The 20,726-nt window shown below is 40.2% G+C and overlaps 1 protein-coding gene across 1 annotated transcript; it reads left to right on the forward strand.

Moving 5' to 3' along the window:
- The first annotated feature begins 3,959 nt into the window (after positions 1 to 3,959).
- tsku (tsukushi small leucine rich proteoglycan homolog (Xenopus laevis)) lies at positions 3,960 to 20,294 on the forward strand. Its single transcript, XM_047392563.1, has 3 exons — positions 3,960 to 4,521; positions 9,450 to 9,761; positions 16,863 to 20,294. The coding sequence occupies exons 2-3, from the start codon at positions 9,456 to 9,458 to the stop codon at positions 17,601 to 17,603; spliced, it is 1,047 nt and encodes a 348-aa protein (XP_047248519.1). The 5' UTR covers positions 3,960 to 4,521; positions 9,450 to 9,455; the 3' UTR covers positions 17,604 to 20,294.
- The last annotated feature ends 432 nt before the right edge of the window (positions 20,295 to 20,726 follow it).

Here is a 20,726-nt window from a genome sequence, read left to right on the forward strand (position 1 = left end):
GCTACAGCTGTATATTTACGGTTGTTGTACTGCTGGAAGGTCTTTAATTGGTTTTCTTTCTGGATTGCCCTGTATTTAGCTGCATCCATCTTTCCATCATACCAGTTTTCCCATCCCTGCTGAAGGAACATTCCCAGAGCATGATGCTACTATCAACATGTTTCACTGAAGAGATGGTATGCCACTCACAGCATTTGCATGAAAAAAAATCATGTTTTGGTTTCATCTGAACAAAACTGAGCTAATTTTTCCTCATATTTGCTGTGTGTCCTACATGTCTTTATGGATTTCTTTGTGACAGTCTTTCATAAAGGCCAGATGTTTTGACTGCTGGACAATTGTCCCGTCAAAAGATTCCCTCAGTTCTGCATTCCTCCTGCCTTTTTTTGTGATTATTGCTTTCCTTGTCTGGCCTTGCAAGTGTGATTGAAGGACCAAGTCTTCGGTAGGTTTGCAATTGGACCACACTCTTTCTGTCGGTGCTTGTGGTTGTAAGGTGACAAAATGCAAACAAGTTCAAGGGGTATGAATATCTTTGCAAGGCTCTGCATTTACTTCAAAAACAATTGTAATGTGCAGAAAGGGATCATGTTTCTCGCCATGGAAACGAATGTCGGCCACACCGCACCAAGCCGGCAGCACTGTGATTTAATTGGCCTAATATTCCCACAGTACAGCGGGTCTCACACATCAAATGAATTTGTTTTCTGGTGGAGAGGGAGTAATTAAAGATAACAAAGGGGCCATCTCCATAGTCCGCTGAGATGCAGTGTTTTTCATGCATCAGCCATTTAGAATATTTTTTTTAATTATTCAGCCAGATATGAGGAGTTGTTTGTCATAACATAAGCAAATTAGGAAGAAAATAAGGGTTGGGTGAAAAAAACTTGAATCATACAAGAGAAAAGAGAGGATAGAAATGAGCCAAAGAGGTGAATTTGACAAACTCCAGGTTACAGCTGTCTGTATGCGTGAGACAGCGACGCAACCCTTCTCTCTGTCCATATCTTTTTCTAATCCTATCAAAATGTTTAAAGAACTTTCATCTATTTGTACAACCATAACATACGATTATCCAAACTAATACCTTAACATGTTCTAAGCTGAAAACCCGAATAATACACATTATTATTTGGCACATAAAAGCATTTAGGTGTAAAGTGAAACCACCTTTGCTGACCTACATTCCTCATAAGCTGAAGAGCCTCTTAAATGTAACACCTTGACAACCATGTCTCACATCCAGGAATAGAGGCCAGAAATGATGACACAGCGCAATGTTGCGCACAGTGAGCAGAGAATACAACATAACACGGTACTGCTACCGAGACAGGCTCTGAGCAGACGCAAAACGATGCCTAAAAGAGATCAATCTCAAATAGGAAAATATTTTAAAATGTATTTAGTACTTAAAAAAATGAGACTTCCTAAAAAAAGGTCAAAGATCATTGTGTCTTATAAAGAACAGCTTAGGAAAAGGAGGGTGGAACGAGAGAAAAATGAATGATTTAACATGTCCTTGGAATGATAAAATAGATCAAGGTTTGGATTGAAAGGAATACATCAGTGAATGCTAAATGGAGACTCAGGGAAAACTGAGTTTTAAGGTGCCTTTGTCCTTTTCATACTGCTGTGCAGAGAGTTTACTTAGAACACATAAGACACCCTATAATATAATATAGACGGAGTACACCAGGACAGGTTGCCAGTCCATCGCAGTATAATATAGTCAGTCAGTCAGTCATTTTCTACCGCTTATTCCATAGTGGGTTGCGGGGAAGCTGGTGCCTATCTCCAGCAGTCTATGGGCAAGAGGCGGGTTACACCCTGGACAGGTCGCCAGTTCATCGCAGGGCAACACACAAACAACCCAGCACACACTCATTCAATTTAGAGAGACCAATTAACCTAACAGGCATGTCTTTGGACTGTGGGAGGAAGCCAGAGTACCCGGTGAGAACCCACGCATGCACGGGGAGAACATGCAAACTCCATGCAGAGAGACCCCCAGATGGGAATTGAACCCAGGACCTTCTTGCTGCAAGGCAACAGTGCTACCAACTGCACCACCATGCAGCCTAGTATAATATAATATAATATAATATAATATATTATATTATAGTATAATATAATATAATATAATATAATATAATATAATAATTAACAAAAAGAAAGGGAAAACAATCAAACCAGCCTTCAAATAATTATCTCACAATAATCACAACATTTTTGGGACTAGCCATGCTGAATATTTATCAGTCCTAAACTTTTTTTCATTTTGATTTAAACTAAGAATCTGGTAGCATGCAGTAGGCTCCAATTCAAGGAATGGTTGTTATGGATTCTACATTAGCTTTAAGTCTGAAGGGTCTGTAAATCCTCTCATTCAATAAGACGTTAGTGATGATAGAGTTATCTCTACTGCCATCTAGCGGACTACTGCGTTGGTAGTGGACTTCTGTGATGATATTGAAGAAATGAATATAAATATGCTGGTCAGATGTTTCTGTCCTCGATGGCATGGATGTCATATTATTTTGGGCTGTCACTGTGCTTTGAACTTCTTCTCCAGAATGGAATGATGATGCATCTAACAACTTCAATGGATTTTAAAAGCCATGATATGGGGAGAACATTTGAAGTTTTATATTAGATTTTTTTTAATCCTCATAGGGTCAAATACTTGTAAGCATAAATACATATATATACTCCCACTAATGCTCTGAATAAATCTTCCTTAGTAAGGTCTCGAGAAACATGCTTTTTGTTGCCTTTACAAAGGTGAATTCTGGCTGGATAATTGACCATTTTTGACAGAATTGTTAAGGCTCATTTAAATTGGTTGATTTCCTGGAATTTAGTTTTCTCTAATGCAGTCTAATAATTGTGTGTGTGTGTGTGTGTGTGTGTGTGCAGTGTGTACACTGTATGGGGGCGGGCTGTGATGCTGTTCTGAGGGTAACAGTCGCTGAATGTGCAGATCCATCCATCCATCTGTAATTGAATTCAACCTCTGCTGCAAGTCAGGTTCAAAATTCATAATTATTCAAGTGTTATCAACAAAAAAGTATAAAATAACATTTTAAATAGTTAAATTAAACTAATATTACGATTTTATCTCAAATCTTTCTTCTAAGGACTACTGCAGTCTCAAAAATATTTTGCACCCAGAAGAGAAATCTTTACAACAGCAAAAAACTGCAAGTCCCAGGAACACCTGATCCATCCAACACCCTGAAATGCTTGGGCTGTTGACTCTAGCGTTTCATTACCATATTAGGAATATGTATACGTATAGAAATTTGTACAGAAAGCTCAGATAATTTATAATTTTCTTGCAAAACAAAGGGAAAGGATAGAGAAAGAAAATAACGTGCCTGAAAAGTTTGAAGATAAAAGTGGGTACCATATGGACATAAACACAGAAGAAAAAAGCTATCAGTGGTCACCACCAGAATCCTGAAGAGGGAAGTGGTCAAGAACCACTGACTGACTGAAAAATACCTCCACCATTATGTTCTGTGGAGCAATGAATCAAAACTTTAACTTTTCAGGCCTTTGAATCAATAATGTGTCTGAAGGAGGAAGAATGAAGCATATTCTGAAAAAAAAACACATTGCCTACAGAGAAGCATATAGTGTCTTGGTAACGCTGTAGGACTGCTTTTCTTCCTCTGGCACTGGAAACTTGTTCGGATTTGAAAAAGGACACTTTTTAAAATTTATTTTATATATCATATAGTACAGCAAGGCTAATTTTTCTGGGCTACAGGGCCAGAGTACAATTTCCGTGAAGGCAACAACAAGAAAAGTCTTGGTTTCCGTTCACAGTATTTCTTATCAGTCATCAAAAAAAAAAAGAAAAAAAAAAAAAGAAATTTGAGGCCACATTAAAACAGCGTTGGGCAACGCGTTTTTTTTTTTTTTTTTTAGATCTGAGAAGAATCCACAAGGGGGCGCTTGAAGACAGCTACAACACACGGCGAGCCGGTGGACAAGGACCGGAAGTTCTACCATCCGGCCTTTATAAGTAAAAACATAACGGCAGTGGAGAGGGAGTACGAAAAGTGTTATGTATTACTAATTTTGGAAAGTATTGCAGCACTAAGCTGTCTTGGATTATAAACAACTATATTGAAGGTTACAACATCAATACAAAACCAGAACTCACTCTCTACATCAAATGTTTTTAAGTTAACATGTTTTAAATTTGATCTGCAACTCTTTAATTTGAAATTCTTTCTCCGGAAGAGCTATTGTTGAGCACGCTAGCTAGCTTTACAGTGAGCTAAAAACCAATCTGAGAGCAGGCAGGGCTTCGTGGAATGAGAACTGAGGACTGCGATCCAGCGTTTCCAGTTCGTGGCAGTTTATTACGGCGGAGAATATCCAGAGAAGGATCACTGGAGCCGATGAGGACCAGAAGAGAGACGAACCATCGGGACACCGGAGCGCTAATGGGAGCGGTGAAGTGAGAAGAGTCGAAGAGCGCGGACTGAGTCAGGATCAAAAGGCACCAAAGTAAGTTGTCGGAGCAGAGCCCATGACGTTAAAAGTTCAGAAAAAGTGTCTCTTTCTTTCCTTTGGAGCGAATTCTCTCTGAAAGAGTTTGATTAGCCTCCGCAGCGGTGTGAGTTTTGTGGTTTTAGAGGCAGGAACGCAGCCGGACTTCTGGTCAGATCAGATTTCACGTTTCTCCCTCTTTGGTACAGCAGTCGCCCCCTGGTTGTCCCAACTGGCCAGACCACACCGAAATTATGCTAACAGTGAAAAAAAGACCACAAAAAAAAAAAAAAGAAGAGGCAAAGAAAACTTTTTAGCGTGTGCGTGAAGAGTTGTGAGGCACGCTTAGGGCAGCTGCTGTGACAGCTACGGAGGGGAGCGGGGCTCAGAGTTACTTTACGGAGAGGACAAACATGCCTGGGATGGGGTGGTTGCAGATGTTTCTGCTCCCAGCGGTTTGCCACGTACGGGCTGCAGGAAATCTGATCTCCCGAGGTGCCCGATCTCCCAGGGCACGTACCCGCCTCTGCTGTTGACGTTCCGGGGCAGCGGCATGCTGGCTCACTGTGGGCTGATGGAGACGGAGCTTCCGCAGTTTAATCACACCTCACTGGGCTTTAAGAGAAACTTTATTTCTAACGTTTGGGTCTAGAGTAAAGAGTTTGCTTGTGGTTGGGACAACCGCTGGAATTACTCCAGAACAATGTGGAGGAACGTTTTCTTTAAATTATGTCCACATTAAAAACTGTGTTAAACATGTTGACCCCTGTCATGAAGTAGGACTTTTTATAATAAATGATGATGCAATGACAGTTACTTTATGTTGTTTAAAACAAGTGACCTTTGGAAAGTTACATTTAGGGCGTGGCGGTGGAGCAGGGGCACAGCGCGAGCCGTCACGGGTTCGAGTCCCGGCCTTTGTTGCATGTCTTCCCCTCTTTCTCTCCACACCATTTCCTGTCGGCCCACGTACAAGACAAGTGCCTCCAGTACCACAACAATAAAGTTAATTTTACTCAAAACAACAAGATCTGGAAACTAAACCAAATAAAATGGAAATGCTTCATTGCACAGCATGGAAGGGCTCACACAAAGTAAAGCAAACCTAATTCCTAAACGGACCTACTGCCCTTGAACAGACTTCTTTTGTCCTTTAAAAAAAAAAAAATAATCCAACCAGTTTATTTATATTCATTACTTTTGTAACATGTCGGCTCAACTGGTTCAGAGAATGTTTTCCAGTTGGCTCACTGTTCATTTTTTCCTTCACGCTACAGTGAAGTTCTGCACTAATCTATGTTTTTTAGAACCTCTTACTGATCATCAGTACACAGAATAGCTACCCGGCGTAAGGTGGTTTTGGGCCGGAGCGACTAGTTAGTTCTTACAACCAGTTGGCCCCTTTCTGTTTTTGTGGCTAGTTAAAGTCCTCATAGCTATGTTTATTGGGACTTTTTGAGCTCATCATAGCGTCACGTCTTGATAACATTATCCAACTCCACAGTGATAACTGATCCAAAGATGCAGATCCATCCCCTACAGATCATAATGTGTATAACCTAAAGAGAACGCCAAGGAACCTTTATTTTATTTTTTAAATTTTCCCTGAGCACTCTCAGTAGGGACTACTAAAGGTTCCCTGAAGGTTTTAGTTCCAACATTTACATGTCAACCTTCTAGGAGCTTTCAGGGAATGTCTGTTGGTTCCCCCAAGGTACATTTCAAGTTTCACTATGTAGCCAGTAGATAATCTCCAGGGAACATTTCCTAATGGTTCCCTGAATGTAACCATTAGAAAACCTTCAGATAATGATGATCCCTCAAAGTTCTCTGATAGGTAACTGCAACTTAAACATTGTGACCTTTGTGGAACCTGCGGGGGACTCGGAAAGGACGTCGTTTTGACGAGTCTTTGCGCAGTGGGATTGTTTCCCTAAGGTTCCATGAAGTTCCTCAGGAAATTGAACAAAAACTACTTAAAGTTTTTACAGTTCATTCTAAAATGTTTTATCATAAAAACCAATAGCACCCTATTATTAAGATTAAAACTATCCCTCATCTTTTTCTTCATATGTGAGGAGCAGTATTAGGTTAAAGAGTCCCCTTGCTTATGAGTTTACAGAGAGCATTCATCATTCAGGATGAAACTTTCCATTCCTTCATCGTTTCAAAAAGCTGGAGAACCGTGGAGTTCATTTAAAATCCCTGCCGTTTCCTCGGCTTCACGCATTCATTTGGGTTAAAGGGATTAGGGTGGCATCCATCTTCTAATTACACACTCATCATGCCTTCGACTTGAAAATTAAATTGGGTCGGAGTGGTCCCGGTGACACCAAGGATGCATCAGAGCGCCATAGATGGTTGAAGAAGAAACTGAGCGCCGGATGAATGTTGAAGTAGGTGCAAATGAAAGAGTCATATAAAGGTTTGAAGTTCTCTCTGTCTCCTGCTCTAGATGGGTATTTGGTTCCTTATCAGCAAATTACAGCAGAAATAACGGAGGCAGCTGATAGGAAATCTCTTTTGGCTTCAGATTAGAGTTTGCCTGTGGGAAAAAATACAAAAACGTGACAGAAGTCCCAACAGCATTTAATCTGATCCAACCGATAGTATGCTTTAATTATAGGATAGTTACGCTGATAGCTTCTAAACTCTGCATGTAGTTGCAAGACGATCAGTTGAGATTTTACCTCAGTAACTAACTTTAGATAAAATAATGAAGTTTTTAGGAGCCAACAGATGTTGTTTTGCTGCTTTCACTTAAATAATAAAGACACAAAGGGACTTGTGAAACTGAAGGTGTCTTGTGGTGTGTTTGCAGTCCTTTGTTAATTTCCCAGTGAAGGGTGGGGGGTAGCAGAGGGCGCTGTCTCATCCTGTTGTTGCTCCAGGCTAATTGCACCAGTAGAATATGTTCCCCTCGAAGGCCGTTGGAGTTGGTTGGTATGTGAGATTTACTGCTGAGGATCTGAGGGTAACACTTGGTGAGGAAAGTTCAACATTCACTCCGGCAGAGTGAAAGAAGAGAATGAAGGAGGAAGCCATGAATGTGGCTGTAAAACAACCCCGAAGATCACTGTTCATGTGTAGTGTTTTTTAAAAGAAGTATTTACCTCTGTTTTTGCTCTGTTGTCTCACTTTAATGTTTCACATCATCAGCTATGTGGCACAAGCCAGGGCCAGGGTGGTTTAGATGGCTTCTTTTCCCCTCATTATGTACTTTTTTGAAAACTGCATTTCTTTGTTGGTCTCATATTAAATTTGTTTGATCTGAAAACATCTATGTGTGACAAAAACAAACAAACAAACAAAAAAAGGCAAGAATGAAACAAAAATAGCACCAGGGGGCTGATGAATGTTTACAAGTTAAGGCCTGGAGTTTGGGTTAATTCATAGTGTGGAAAAGCAAATACATTATATCACCTTTAGATTAAATAAAATAGTTACTTTAGGTTGCACAGTGAATCCAAACTCATACAGTAAGTTTGTGCTTTAACATTCCCTCCTATTATAGCAGCATGGGTGGACTATTTTAGCTTGTGAAGAACAGAGGTGGATAGCATCCTGCTACATTTTGTTCAGTTTGCAGTGTTCATTTTTACCTTCCTAAAGCAGAGCCATGCCTGTTAGGTCGAAAGCTGCAGCCGCAGTGATGCAAACCTTCATGCAGAACGCACCTCTGTCTGGGAGAGGTAAAATAACAGGTCTACGTGTAATAACCCTTGATGTGAGTAAGGCAGGATGAAAATAAACAGTCAGAAGTAACGCTGCACAAAGGTGAGCAGCTGGGATTAAAGGCACTTTGAGCCTTGTAACCAGTCTGTGCAGCACGATGCAGCTATATGACCTAAGTGCCTTACATAAGCTAAGACAAACGAACCCCCCTGTACATTTCCCTGATAACAACTGTAACCTGAGCGGCATTCTTCCTTTTGTTTTTGAAATAGACAAAGGCGCTTTAAAAACAGCCTTCCTGAGGTCGTTAAGGTGATTGTGTTGAAGTTGGAGTAGTCTGTTGGGGCTTTCAGGACAAGACCAAGCGAACCTCCTGCAGTTCTCTCTCTGAGGTCGTGCCAGGCTCTAGATGGAGTGGTAATTGCAGTCTGCTAACCAGCTCCGCTCACATGACTCAAACAAGAGCTGTAATTTCACTTCTTTCCCAGCGTATCTGTGAACGTACAATCTGCTGTGTCACGGCCAAGTTGACCTGAAAGTGACTGGGTATTTACATGTTACACAACTCGCAACCTCTGTCCAGTTTTCGTACCTGTGTTTGTGTGTGTAAAGGTTGCTTAAGATGAGCTGCATGAGTGAGCTCCTTTCAAATGGTCAGAGCAGGAGCAGGGAAATGGTATGATAGCTTGTCTAAAGTGATTTTTATCATTTTTGTAATGTTAAGTATTTTGTTTTTGTAGCTTTTTTGGTTCCCTTTTGTTAAGATTCATTTGGAGTTTTCTTTGGAAACTATTTCAAGTCCTCTCCTTTATTTCATAATGTTTGTTTTAGGCCACTAAGGCCCAGGATCCACTCAAGAACATCAGTTTTATAACTGAAGCTAAATTTATAGTACCTTTTTTAAATCTGCACGTTTGTGCTCATTGTGGTGTGTAGGCTTAGAATGTGCAAATGAACTCATTGATCAGAGAAATGAGGTCGCACCCGTTGGGAGGCGAATATGGAGGAGAAGTTGGGCTCCTCCAGTTACACAAATAAAAGCTTTAAGTCTTTTTTTTCTTCTAAAAGCTTTACAAAAGCTTTCAAATGGCATTTATAGAGCTCCCTGAAAGTCCAAAGTTACTGACCAGCTGTAATGTGTTTGAACAAGCTGTTGTGATCTAATCACAGCTGTGCAGTTTTCCTAGTGAGTGATAATGTTTCTAGCATGAATAGCAGTGCGGCCATTTTCAAAAGGTCTCACAAGTAATTTATTCTCTCTTTCTCTTCAGAGCATAATGGCACTTCTCGTGTGGGCTGGCCTGTCGCTGCTGTTGGCCGTCCGGTCCGGTGCTGTCAGGAACTGCCACCCCAGCTGCCACTGTGAGGTGGAAAGCTTTGGGCTCTTCGACAGCTTCAGCCTGACCAGGGTGGACTGCAGAGGCATGGGTCCCACCGTCTCCATGCCCATTCCCATCCCTTTGGACACCACCCATCTGGACCTGTCTTCCAACGATATGGGCCTGCTCAGCGATGCCATGTTGGCCGGTCCGGGCTACACCACCCTAATTAGCCTGGACCTCAGCAGCAACAGGATTACTAAGGTTGGTGGTCAGGGAAACTTGAAATAATGTTCATAATAAATTAATTTTTCAACAGTCGTTGCAGCATTTTGTTAGTGATGATGGTTGCACTTTAAAAATAGGTTCTTGTTAACTGTAGCCTATATTGATCAGTTTGTGTGTTAGATTGTTATTGCCTATCCAAAATTACATATAAAGTCTGAGTAATAAACATATTTAGAGAATATAATAATTGGAATGCCCCAATCCAATCACAGTTACTGTATTGGTACAATCAACCCCTTTTTTCATGATTTGAAACAGAGTCATTATTGGTGCCAGTGTTTTTGACTTTCCTCAATGATTCCGACTTTGAAAGAGAGACCGTATTGGCTGCTGCAGCTTCCTGTCTGTGTCATGTGGCCTGCTCGGTGTGCCGGGCTCAGACAGGTGTCTGTGTGGGGTGAGCTGTGCAGAGAGCAGCTGAAACAGCAATACATTTTACGACTTTTTTTAATATCGAATTTGTTTTATATCGAATAACCAAATCTACAAAGCAGGAGAAGAACCTTTAATGTGTCTGCACACAATCAACAGGAAATGCATCGAGAAACATTACAAGCCAAATTATCAACAAGTTACATCAAAACAAAGAGCGAACATGCTAGCTTTAGATTAGCAAGTCAGCTAATTGCTGCCAGCTGTGTTCACAAGCCTGTAAGTGAATGTGTGGAGTCAGGTATCTTCAGAAGGAGATGATTAAGCTGTATGTGTTAGGTGTCGCTTTGGCAGAACATCACAGTAGATTTCATAATCTATTTTAACACTGTGCCGAACAACATCCCACAACAATAATAAAGCCTAATATAATATAAAACTATAATAATATAACCTTCTAGACATTGAAAGTCTATTTGCTGGGGAGAATGAAGGACAATGCATTATCAACATCATCACTATTCGTGCTTCTTTGTTTTTTTTTTGTGTTTGTCTGCTTTCTGTAATCTGGACCTCCTGAGTCCGGTTCTGCTGGAGGTTCCATTCTGTAAAAAGAGACTGGTTGCCCTCCACTGTAGCCACATGCTTACTCAGGTGGAAGAATTACTGCATATCATTGATTTAATTCACTCAGCGGGGCTTTCTTAGATAACCTTTTACCTATTGGCATTACATCATCAAATGACTTTGTTTACACTACCATAATCAGGATAGAACTGGGTTAAATGTGAATGAATCCGACTGTATGATTGGATCATAATTGGATGAATTCTACTGATTTGATCTAAATTTGGACTAATTGAGTTCTATATAACTGGACATAATTCTGACTCATTTGTCCCGTGATGTGCCTTTCTGCTTCCGTCTCTCTTCCTGCTCAGACACATTTCTCCTAAGCTCCCTGCTTGCTTGCATTCTTTTACTCCTTAACATAACTTTTTATCTCTTAGCCAAAATTACGGAAATATTGGACTAAAACTACTTCTAACCAGCGACTCCCAAAGATGATTATTATTATTTTATTTATTTATTTATTTTTTAAGATATTATTTCAGCACTAGTTGCCTTTATTTACCTATTTTGATAGTAGGCAGACAGGAAAGAGGGGTAGAGACGGGGAGACATTCAGCAAATGTCGCCGGGTCCGGGACTCGAACCCGGGACGGCCGCTTCGAGGACTGTAGTCTCTGCACATGGTCGTGTGCTTAATCCCTACACCATCAGCACCGTGCCTATTTTATTTTTTCCTAAAGGATTTTGATTTTTTTTATAATCAAACTCGAAAGAAGGACAAGTTGATGCCAGCTAATCAGCACAAAATGCCTCCCTTCACCACAGGGGACTTTGACAAACTTTTACAGAAAATGGCTGTTTTGGAGATGAAAGTGCATCGACCAGAAGAGAATGTGGAGGTGAATATGGGGTACAGCGATGATTCAACTCTGCCTGTGATCCCAAACAGTGAAAGCCAGCTCAACAACTCAGCCAGCAATCAGAACACTGAGAATAAACCTACCGGCAGAACCCCCTGGCATGTGTTAGGGGCATGCCCAAAAAATCAAGGTGGACGACTCACTGGAAGATCTCAGCAATTAAATAAATTAGAATAGCCAGAATTACAGAGAAATGTCCCCGTTTCCCCTGGGAAAAGGAGACTTCGACAGCGAGCTGCTGTCACAACAACTGATAGGAGTGAGACAGCTGGAAATAATGGAGTTCCTTCCAAAACAGATTTACTCCACTACAGAATGAAAACCAGGAAAATGATCCATCTTCTGAGATCAATAAAAGGTTTGAGAACAACCTTCATTCTAAACAGTCTTCTCCTAAATTGCCAGAGAAAAAGTACCCCACCAGACCAAGAACCCTAATAGTGGGCAACACAGCTGTGGATGGGATTAAAAACTTCTGCAACAAGAAAAACACAGAAGTTATGATTGGTACCAGTAATGTGGTGTCCGATATCTCAGAGAATATTCTTGCAATCACAGAAAAGCGCCCGTCTCTAGAAAACCTTATTATACACTGTGGAGCCATGGATGACGTGGCTAAGAAAAAATCAGAAGGACTGAAGGAGGATTTCACTCGTCTTCTGAATATTGTTGGAGGTCTCAATATCAAGGTGTATCTCAGCGGACCCTTTGCACCGATTTTCTGTGATGAGATTTTTTCGAGACTCCTGATGATTAATAAGTGGTTGAAAAAAACATGCTACCACACCTGTGAACGTCATCGACAACTTTAATATGTTTTGGGAAAAAAGACAACTCTTCAAACAAGATGGTTTCTGTTTGAACGAGCCAGGAGCCAGACGTCTCACACCTAATCTCTTCTATTCAGTAAATAATCTGCCAGCAGCTTCGACCTTCAGCAGAGAAGATGGAGTATTAACAACAATGATAACGCTGCCACCAACAACTCCAGCAGAAACAATCAACCAGTTGGCTGAGAGAGAGGTCATCACAAAAGGTCTCCCCGTCGAAATCCACAGGAGAAGTGGACCCCCCCCCCCCCCCATTATACCCCCCTCACCCCCGACCCAGACCGCACAGAACTCTCCCATCTCCCCACTGAGCCCGCTTTTTGCTTTACTGGATTCTGATAACATAAAATCGGGACCCAAATGGCTCTGATATCTTCTCCATTCAACACCCCCCGTGGCCGAGGCCCTGCTACTAAACCAATATCTTCCAAATACTGCAGAGCCCCACTACCTCCTACTCTATCTCCTCCTAATCAGGACCTTCAAATCACTTCTCTGTGATACAGTCTGGGCCCCAGTGGTAACTCTATCAGAAATGAGCATGTCCAGGAAAAACCTGGGCCCCTAATAGGAGATAGTTGTAAAATCTCTGTGCTTATACGTGACAGAAAGAGGAAAGGGAAAAGGATAAGAGACAGTAATAAACAATCAACAAAGCCATAAACTGTCAGATACAACCACACGCAGAGTTAATATCAGCAACTAAGTCATATAAACTGACTTTATTAGATCTCTTTCAGGAAAATAATTTTTAATCAATGACTTCATTACTGACCACAATCTTGAAGTTATGTTTTTAACAGAAAAATGGTTACAGGAGTTTAATGAAGCTCCCATTCTGATAGAGGCGATGCCTCCGAACTACAATTTTATTTGTGAGAGCAGACAGCAAAGAAAAGGTGGAGGGGTGGCCACTTTGTTTAAAGATTTATTAGAGTGTAAAAAAGTATTTCTGGGCAAGTTTGACTCTTTTGAATATTTGGCTCTCCTGGTAAAGAGCCTGGTCCGAACCATGTTCTTGAATATTTACAGGCCTCCTGAGTCCAAAACAAACTTTTTCAGTGTTTTTTATGAGCTTTTATCTGTGATATGTGTTGATTATGACTGTTTAATTATTGTGGGAGACGTCAACATTCACATGGACAATCCTGAAGACAGAAGTGCAATAGATGTATGTGACACTCTTAGAAATTTTGGTTTGACTCAACATGTTAACGGCAAACGCACAAACAGGGACATATTTTGGACTTGATCATCACTAAGGGTCTAAACATTTCCAAGGTGTCTGTAACTGATGTTGCCCTATCTGACCACTTTTCTATTATTTTTGAAAGCATGATCTGCAATGACTCAGTTTTCCAAGGAGAGATGATAAGAAAACGCATCTTTAAGGACGGTGCTGCTGAAACCTTTAACCAGATTTACTCTTCTACCTCCACTTTGCCCTATAACACTGTAGATGAGCTGGTAGATAACTTTAATTGTAAAATCTCGGACATCATTGATTCAATTTCAGAAGTGAAAAAAAGGAGTGTCGAAAAGCTGAACGCAGGTGGAGAAAGTCTGGACTCCAGGTTCACTACATTATCTATAAAGAGAGACTATACAGATATAACCTACAACAGAAAAATGCTAGGGAATCTTTCTTTTCTGAGATCATCAGCAAAAACATTAACAATGCTCGTGCATTATTTGCCACGGTCGACAGGTTAACAAACCCTCCTGTAACTTTAGCATCTGAACTCCACTCTACCAGGGCCTGCAATGAATTTGCTAAATTCTTTACTGAAAAAACCCAAAAGATCAGAGGGGCAGCCAGCACATCCACATCAACTCCAGTACCAAAGTTGTCTCCAACTGGAACTGATTTTGACAAAATTTCCCAATTTCACCAAATAAACTGCAAAATCTTAGAAGAAATCATACAGCAACTAAGCTCTTCTTCCTGCTGTCTCAATGTTTTAGCCACAGCTTTCCTTAAGAAAGCTTTGCCCGTAATAACATCTGATTTAACTCAAATAATAAACACGTCCCTTTTGTCAGGTGTTTTCCCCCAGGCCCTAAAAACAGCAATTATCAAACCTCTATTGAAAAAGAGCAACTGACAAGCTGCTACTACAGAACTACAGACCTATATCAAACCTCCCCTTCATCAGTAAGATTATTGAAAAAGCTGTGTTTCAACAGCTAAACAACTTCCTAACAATGACCAGCCACTTCGATGTCTTCCAGTCAGGCTTCCTGCTCACCACAGTACAGAGACTGCTCTTGTCAAGGTGTTCAATGACATCCGTATAAATGCAGACTGTAGAAGAACCACAGTGCTGGTATTATTGGACCTTAGTGCAGCATTCGACACTGTTGATCACTCCATTTTATTAGAGCACCCGGAAATTTGGGTCGGCCTATCTGGTACAGCATTCAACTGGTTTAAATCCTACTTGAAGGACAGGTACTTTTTTGTGTCAGTAGGTAACTTTACAGCAGAGAGCACAAAAATCACATGTGGTGTTACCCAAGGGTCCATCTTAGGGCCCCTCCTATTCAATATCTACATGCTCCCCCTAACTCAGATTTTAATAAACAACAACATAAGTTATCATAACTATGCAGACGACACACAGCTATACGTTACGATGTCACCAGGTGACTATCAACCCATTCAAGCGCTGGGTAAATGCTTAGAAGAAATCAATGGATGGATGAGCCTAAATTTTCTTCAGCTGAATTAAAACAAAACTGAAGTAATAATCTTTGGACCAAAGGAAGAGCGTTTAAAGGTTAGCACACAGCTTCAGTCAATACAGCTAGAAACCATCAGTCAGGTTTGAAACCTGGGTGTAGTGATGGACTCAGACCTGAACCTTTAGAGGCACATAAAGACAGTAACAAGGTCGTCCTTCTATCACCTAAAGAACATTTCCAGGATTAAAGGACTAATGTCTCAGCAGGACCTTGAAAAACTAATTCATGCCTTCATCTTTAGTAGAATGTATTACTGCAACAGTGTCTTCACAGGTCTGCCTAAAAAGTCGATCAGACAGCTGCCGTCTATCCAGAACGCTGCTGTCCGCGTCCTCACTAGAACTAAGAAAGTGGAGCACATCACCCCGGTTCTAAAGTCCTTACGCTGGCTCCCTGTAGCTCAGAGAATAGACTTTAAAATACTTCTGTTAGTCTATAAATCACTGAATGGCTCAGCACCAAAATACATTACAGACTTGTGGTCAGTGTATCAACCAGCCAGACCTCTCAGGTCATCTCGCTCAAATCTACTCTGCATACCCAGAACCAGAACCAAACATGGAGAAGCAGCTTTTAGTTCTTATGCTCCACTAATCTGGAATAAACTGCCAGAAAACTGTTGTTTAGAGTGGCCCTTGAATGTGTTATCTAAACATTATTAGTCACGTTTTCAGTCCAATTTTCCTTTCGTTTTCTTATCCATTACCGGTATTCTATTCTCTTTTTTAAATTTTTTTAAATTTATTTATTTTTAATTACCTCTGTTGTTTGATTTTCTGTATCATTGTAATGTTTTTCCGTATGTACAGTGCCTTGTGTGCTTTGTTGCTGAAAAGCGCTATATAAATAAACTTGACTTGACTTGAGATTACATTTCTTATGAACTGATACTATTCAAATAAATTACATTAGAAAAAAACAGCATTTAAAAAAATGAACAGTTGACTCAGAACGTACAGCATTGCCAAAAACACACAGGATGCCTGTGTGTCTTTGTACTGGACATTAAAAGGTTCCAGTACAAATGCAACTTACATATTTATATTTTATTTTGACTGTGATGCTGAGTGTGTGTGAAGTCTGCCTGATTATCTACAGCTTCTCTTATGAGTTGAAACTAGCATTGCAACACCAATGTTCCTCATCTTGGCTTTTATTCTAATACAGTAGACAGTGTTGTTTAACAGTGTAGGATGGCATTTACAGTCAGTCTTATGAACATTTCTAACTTTACACACACACACACTTGTTTTGCTATATGTAGTGAGGACCATGTGTTGACTCCCATTGACTTCCATTGATTTTCAGTCATTTTCAACCCTTTCTATGCCCTAACCCTGACAATAACCCTACACCTAACCATTACCAGTGCTTACCTAACCCTAACCTTAACCTAAAGTCAATTCACACCTTAGTCCTAAACCTAACCGTTAGCAAAATAGGTCGTGAGGACCAGCCAAATGTCCTCACTTTGGTACAAACGGTCCTCAATTTGATGGTGAAATCGGGAAAATGGTTCTCACTGTGATGCCAAGACAGGAACACACACACACACACACACACATTTTATTTAGATGCATCACCTTCAGAAAGTTTTTTTCTCCATCTTTATATCTGTCCTCTTGTCTCATTCTCAGGTTAGCCCCAGTGCGTTGTCCAAACTGCGGTACCTGGAGAGTTTGGATCTTAGCGACAACAACCTGGAGAGTCTGCCTCCAAGCTGCTTCTCGGGGCTTCCTCTAGCTGAGGTGGACCTCAGTCACAACAGTTTCAAGGAGTTCGACATGGGTGTGTTTGCTGCTAAAGTGAATGGTGAACCTGTCAGTGTGGACCTGTCCGATAACAAGCTTGTGTCAGTCTCCGCCACCTTGCATGGAAGAGTTTTAAATATTCAGAGTGTCAATTTGTCAGTAAACCAGCTGGTTAAAGTTCCGAGCATGGCAGGACTTCTGCTGAGGTACCTAAATCTGGATGCTAACCCCATCACGAAAATCCAGAGCGGAGCCTTCGCTCAGCTGAAAGATTTGGTTTATTTATCTCTCAGCGGCCTCAGCAAACTACATGAAATTGAGCCACATAGCTTCAACGATCTCCAGAACCTGCAGGTTCTGGACCTCTCAAATAACTCAAAACTTAAAAGTCTAAGCCCTGCAGTCTTCTGTGGACTGGACTCTCTGCAGGAGCTCAACTTGTCTGGCTCCGGTGTGACATCTTTGCCAACTAACATATTGAGCCACCTTCCCAGCATTAAAAGTATCACTCTTGGACAAAGCATCCACTGCTGGAGGATGCAGAAACAGGGACAGTTCCATCGGCAGATGGGGCAGGTCCAACATAACGAGGAGCTACACTGTGACGTAGACGGTATTAGGTCGTGAGACTGGAGCTATGGAAATGAACCACTCCGGTCAGTCGTGACTGTGATCTGAGACGCTACTGCTTTGATATGCAGAAGACTCTGAGTGGCTCTCGTCAGTTAAATCTGTTCCTAGATCATACCGGGGATCATTTTAATATAGCTTTATAAAAAAGTCTGGACACTTTATCATTCATTCTGTATTTTCCTAACAGCACAAACCAACTTCTACTGTGTCTTAATATGTTACACTTTTTAAACACAAAGAAAACCCACCATGACCTGATTTTAACACGTTGGATTCTTATCTTTCACTTTATTGGATGTCTTGAGATCTACTTGAACTTATTCATTATGTGGTATTTTCTTTAATAATGTACATATACCAGCCAGACAAACTAGTGTACCTTGTTACAGTTGAACCACTTAGAGCTCATTGTACTTTGAATGTCTGGTGAGATGGAAAAAACACTGAGGTAACATTTTAAACTTGATTGGATAGGTTTTCTTTCAAAATTGTTTTTCTTTCTTTTTTTTTCTTTGCTGCATTCGATTGACCTCAGATTTCAGCATTTAAATCTTTGGGTTATGTCGCTCCCGTTTCATCTAGAAACCAAAAACCAGTGGTATTTGTTGCAGTTGTTGTGATGACTACTATAATCAATACAACACATACATATTTCTCTCCATTACATGGATTTAAAAGCAAAAGAAACTCACAGACAGAAATTGTACACTACTAACTGCTATTGGTAATGAGATATAAAACATCCAAAGTGCAATTACATGAATTTTCCGACATCCAAGCACAAATTGAATGCACCGTTCAGAGAAGCCAGAGCTTAACTAGCTTATCTCGGTGTAGCGTAGCAGAAGAGCTAAAGAGAGAACAGTTATTTTTGTTCTCGTTGTTTAGTTGCTCTGGTTGGTTTAATCTATTATAAGGAATGTTTGAAAGGTTGTACACTTTTTTTTTTGTTCATGTAAACATGTTTTTACTCATTACTAATGTCAATTTCTTTACAAAGTTAGAAAGAAACAGGCTATGTGCATCCTCACCTTATTAGGACCAATGCGCCGTGTTTGGGGGAATCAACTGTTTTAATCTAGAGTAAGCAACAACATATCGTGCCACATTATCCGTTGTTTGTACTATGACCCGAGCAAACAAACACTTTTATTATTTCACCATTCACTGTGTTATTACCTGACTTTTAAGAGGTTTAGTTAGGTTTCTTTCAGCTGACGGAGGTCAAATGTATTTTGGAAAACGTTGAAGGTTTGGTTCCCCAGTTTTTCCAGTTTACCTTCTTAGCTGATTAGATGCTAAACACCGTATCGTAAGTTGGATGTTGGATAAAAATAGTTCACTATATGAATGTAATTTATTGAATGTAATGTAAAAGTTGCTGTCTGCTTTTTCAAGACTTTGACTAAACTCTGCACTAGGCATCGGCCATGAGATTATCATACTGAATAACAGTATTTATGTAAACATTTTAAACAAAAATGTAAAACAAGATCTAATTGCTTTTATTTTATAAAATAAAATATTCCTACATCTGCTAAAATGTTTTTATTACAGGTAATATAATGCTATCTATAATGAGTAAACACCCACAAAATTCACGTGCTGGTAGTGCAGAATATTATCCCTTCTAGTTGCTCCGCTCTTTGTAGAGCAGTTCAGCAACAGATGGGAGAGGGGCAACACTGCATCACTCTACAGCCAAGGTAAATTCTGGTCCCTTTGGCATTTCTGTTGCATCTCAATAAATGGACTTTAGACAGTTCTTATGCGGTTTTGAAACCTTAATATTAATATAAATGAGAGCGGTAACCGTGCCTACACTGCATCCTACATGGATCTGTTTGCTCTCTAATCCTCAGCCACCAAAATCATCACAGTCGGATGATTAAAGCTTTTCACTTTAACCGTTTAACATGCAATTATTTTTCCTATAACTGACCAGAATTCAAATATCATTATTGAACAGGCTAATGCTCAAAACACAAAGGAGTTTTTGTAATTTGAGAACTTCAGAACTTTTTCTGCCATCACATTAAAAGTACTTTAAGCTCCAGGACACACACCGCACACACTCATGATTTTCAATTTTAGTAAATTTTTAGCCTATGCCTGTTCTGCTAATTTTTTATTAATGATAAGCTTCACTAATTGCCTGTTAGATTTTTCTCCAACTGAACATAAACTCCACGTTTCAGCAACCAAAACTTCGATTTTTTTTGCTTTCTTTGAAGTCTATTTTCCCTGACCATTTCATCACTTTGATGGCCTTTGCCACTGTTCTTATTGATCTTGCCTTTTTCCCACTTTTATTACACAGTGGGCTTAAACAAGGTGGGATCAAGTTGACCGAAAGTTAGTTTTGATGTACTTTTATGTTCTGTAGTGACCAAGTCTAGTTTTTCTGGACAAACTAAACCACTAACAGTTTATCTCATTTTCTGCACAAACATTCCCGTTTGAACTGGCACACATGTGTGAACTTGCTGAGATATTCCAATCCGTATTTAAAAGACAATCAGCCTCAAGAATGCTTGTGGAGACTCAGTTGGCCTTCAAACTGTTCATTTTGTTAATGAAAAATTCAGTTTTTTTTCCGATATTTGTATGAATGTAACTATACTGTACTTAAACATAAAAATGTAAATCTTATGTTTAATAAATTGACCCCACTCACACTGTGAACTTATTGACTCGTCTGATTCATATCCAGTGTGATCAAACAGGCAATGATCGCTAGGTGACTCAGCAAAAAAAGCAAACCACGTTTAGGAAAATTTGCAGCTGTTTGCACTGAAGTTAACGTAATCCTGGGGTTCCAGCACTGTGTGATTTGTGTCCGCGGAGGTTTGAATCACACCAGGGTGTGGTTCTCTCCGAGACATGACAAGAAGTTTACTATAGATCTCAGCAGAGTTGTTTAAAAATTGTTTAGAGCAACGCTTTAAAGTAGAATGAAACATAAGGTTTTGCTGGATATCTTATGGGATTGAGCTTGGTATCCTGCCAAAGAGGTGACTGAGAAGAAGACCAGCAGACAAAAAGGAAAACTGGGGGAAAGTGGATATCAGATACGGCAGCTAACAGGCATCCTGTGTGTCCTTGGCAATGAGTACA

The sequence above is a fragment of the Girardinichthys multiradiatus genome, chromosome 18 (genome assembly GCF_021462225.1).
Source record: "Girardinichthys multiradiatus isolate DD_20200921_A chromosome 18, DD_fGirMul_XY1, whole genome shotgun sequence".
NCBI classification, from domain to species: Eukaryota; Metazoa; Chordata; class Actinopteri; order Cyprinodontiformes; family Goodeidae; genus Girardinichthys; species Girardinichthys multiradiatus.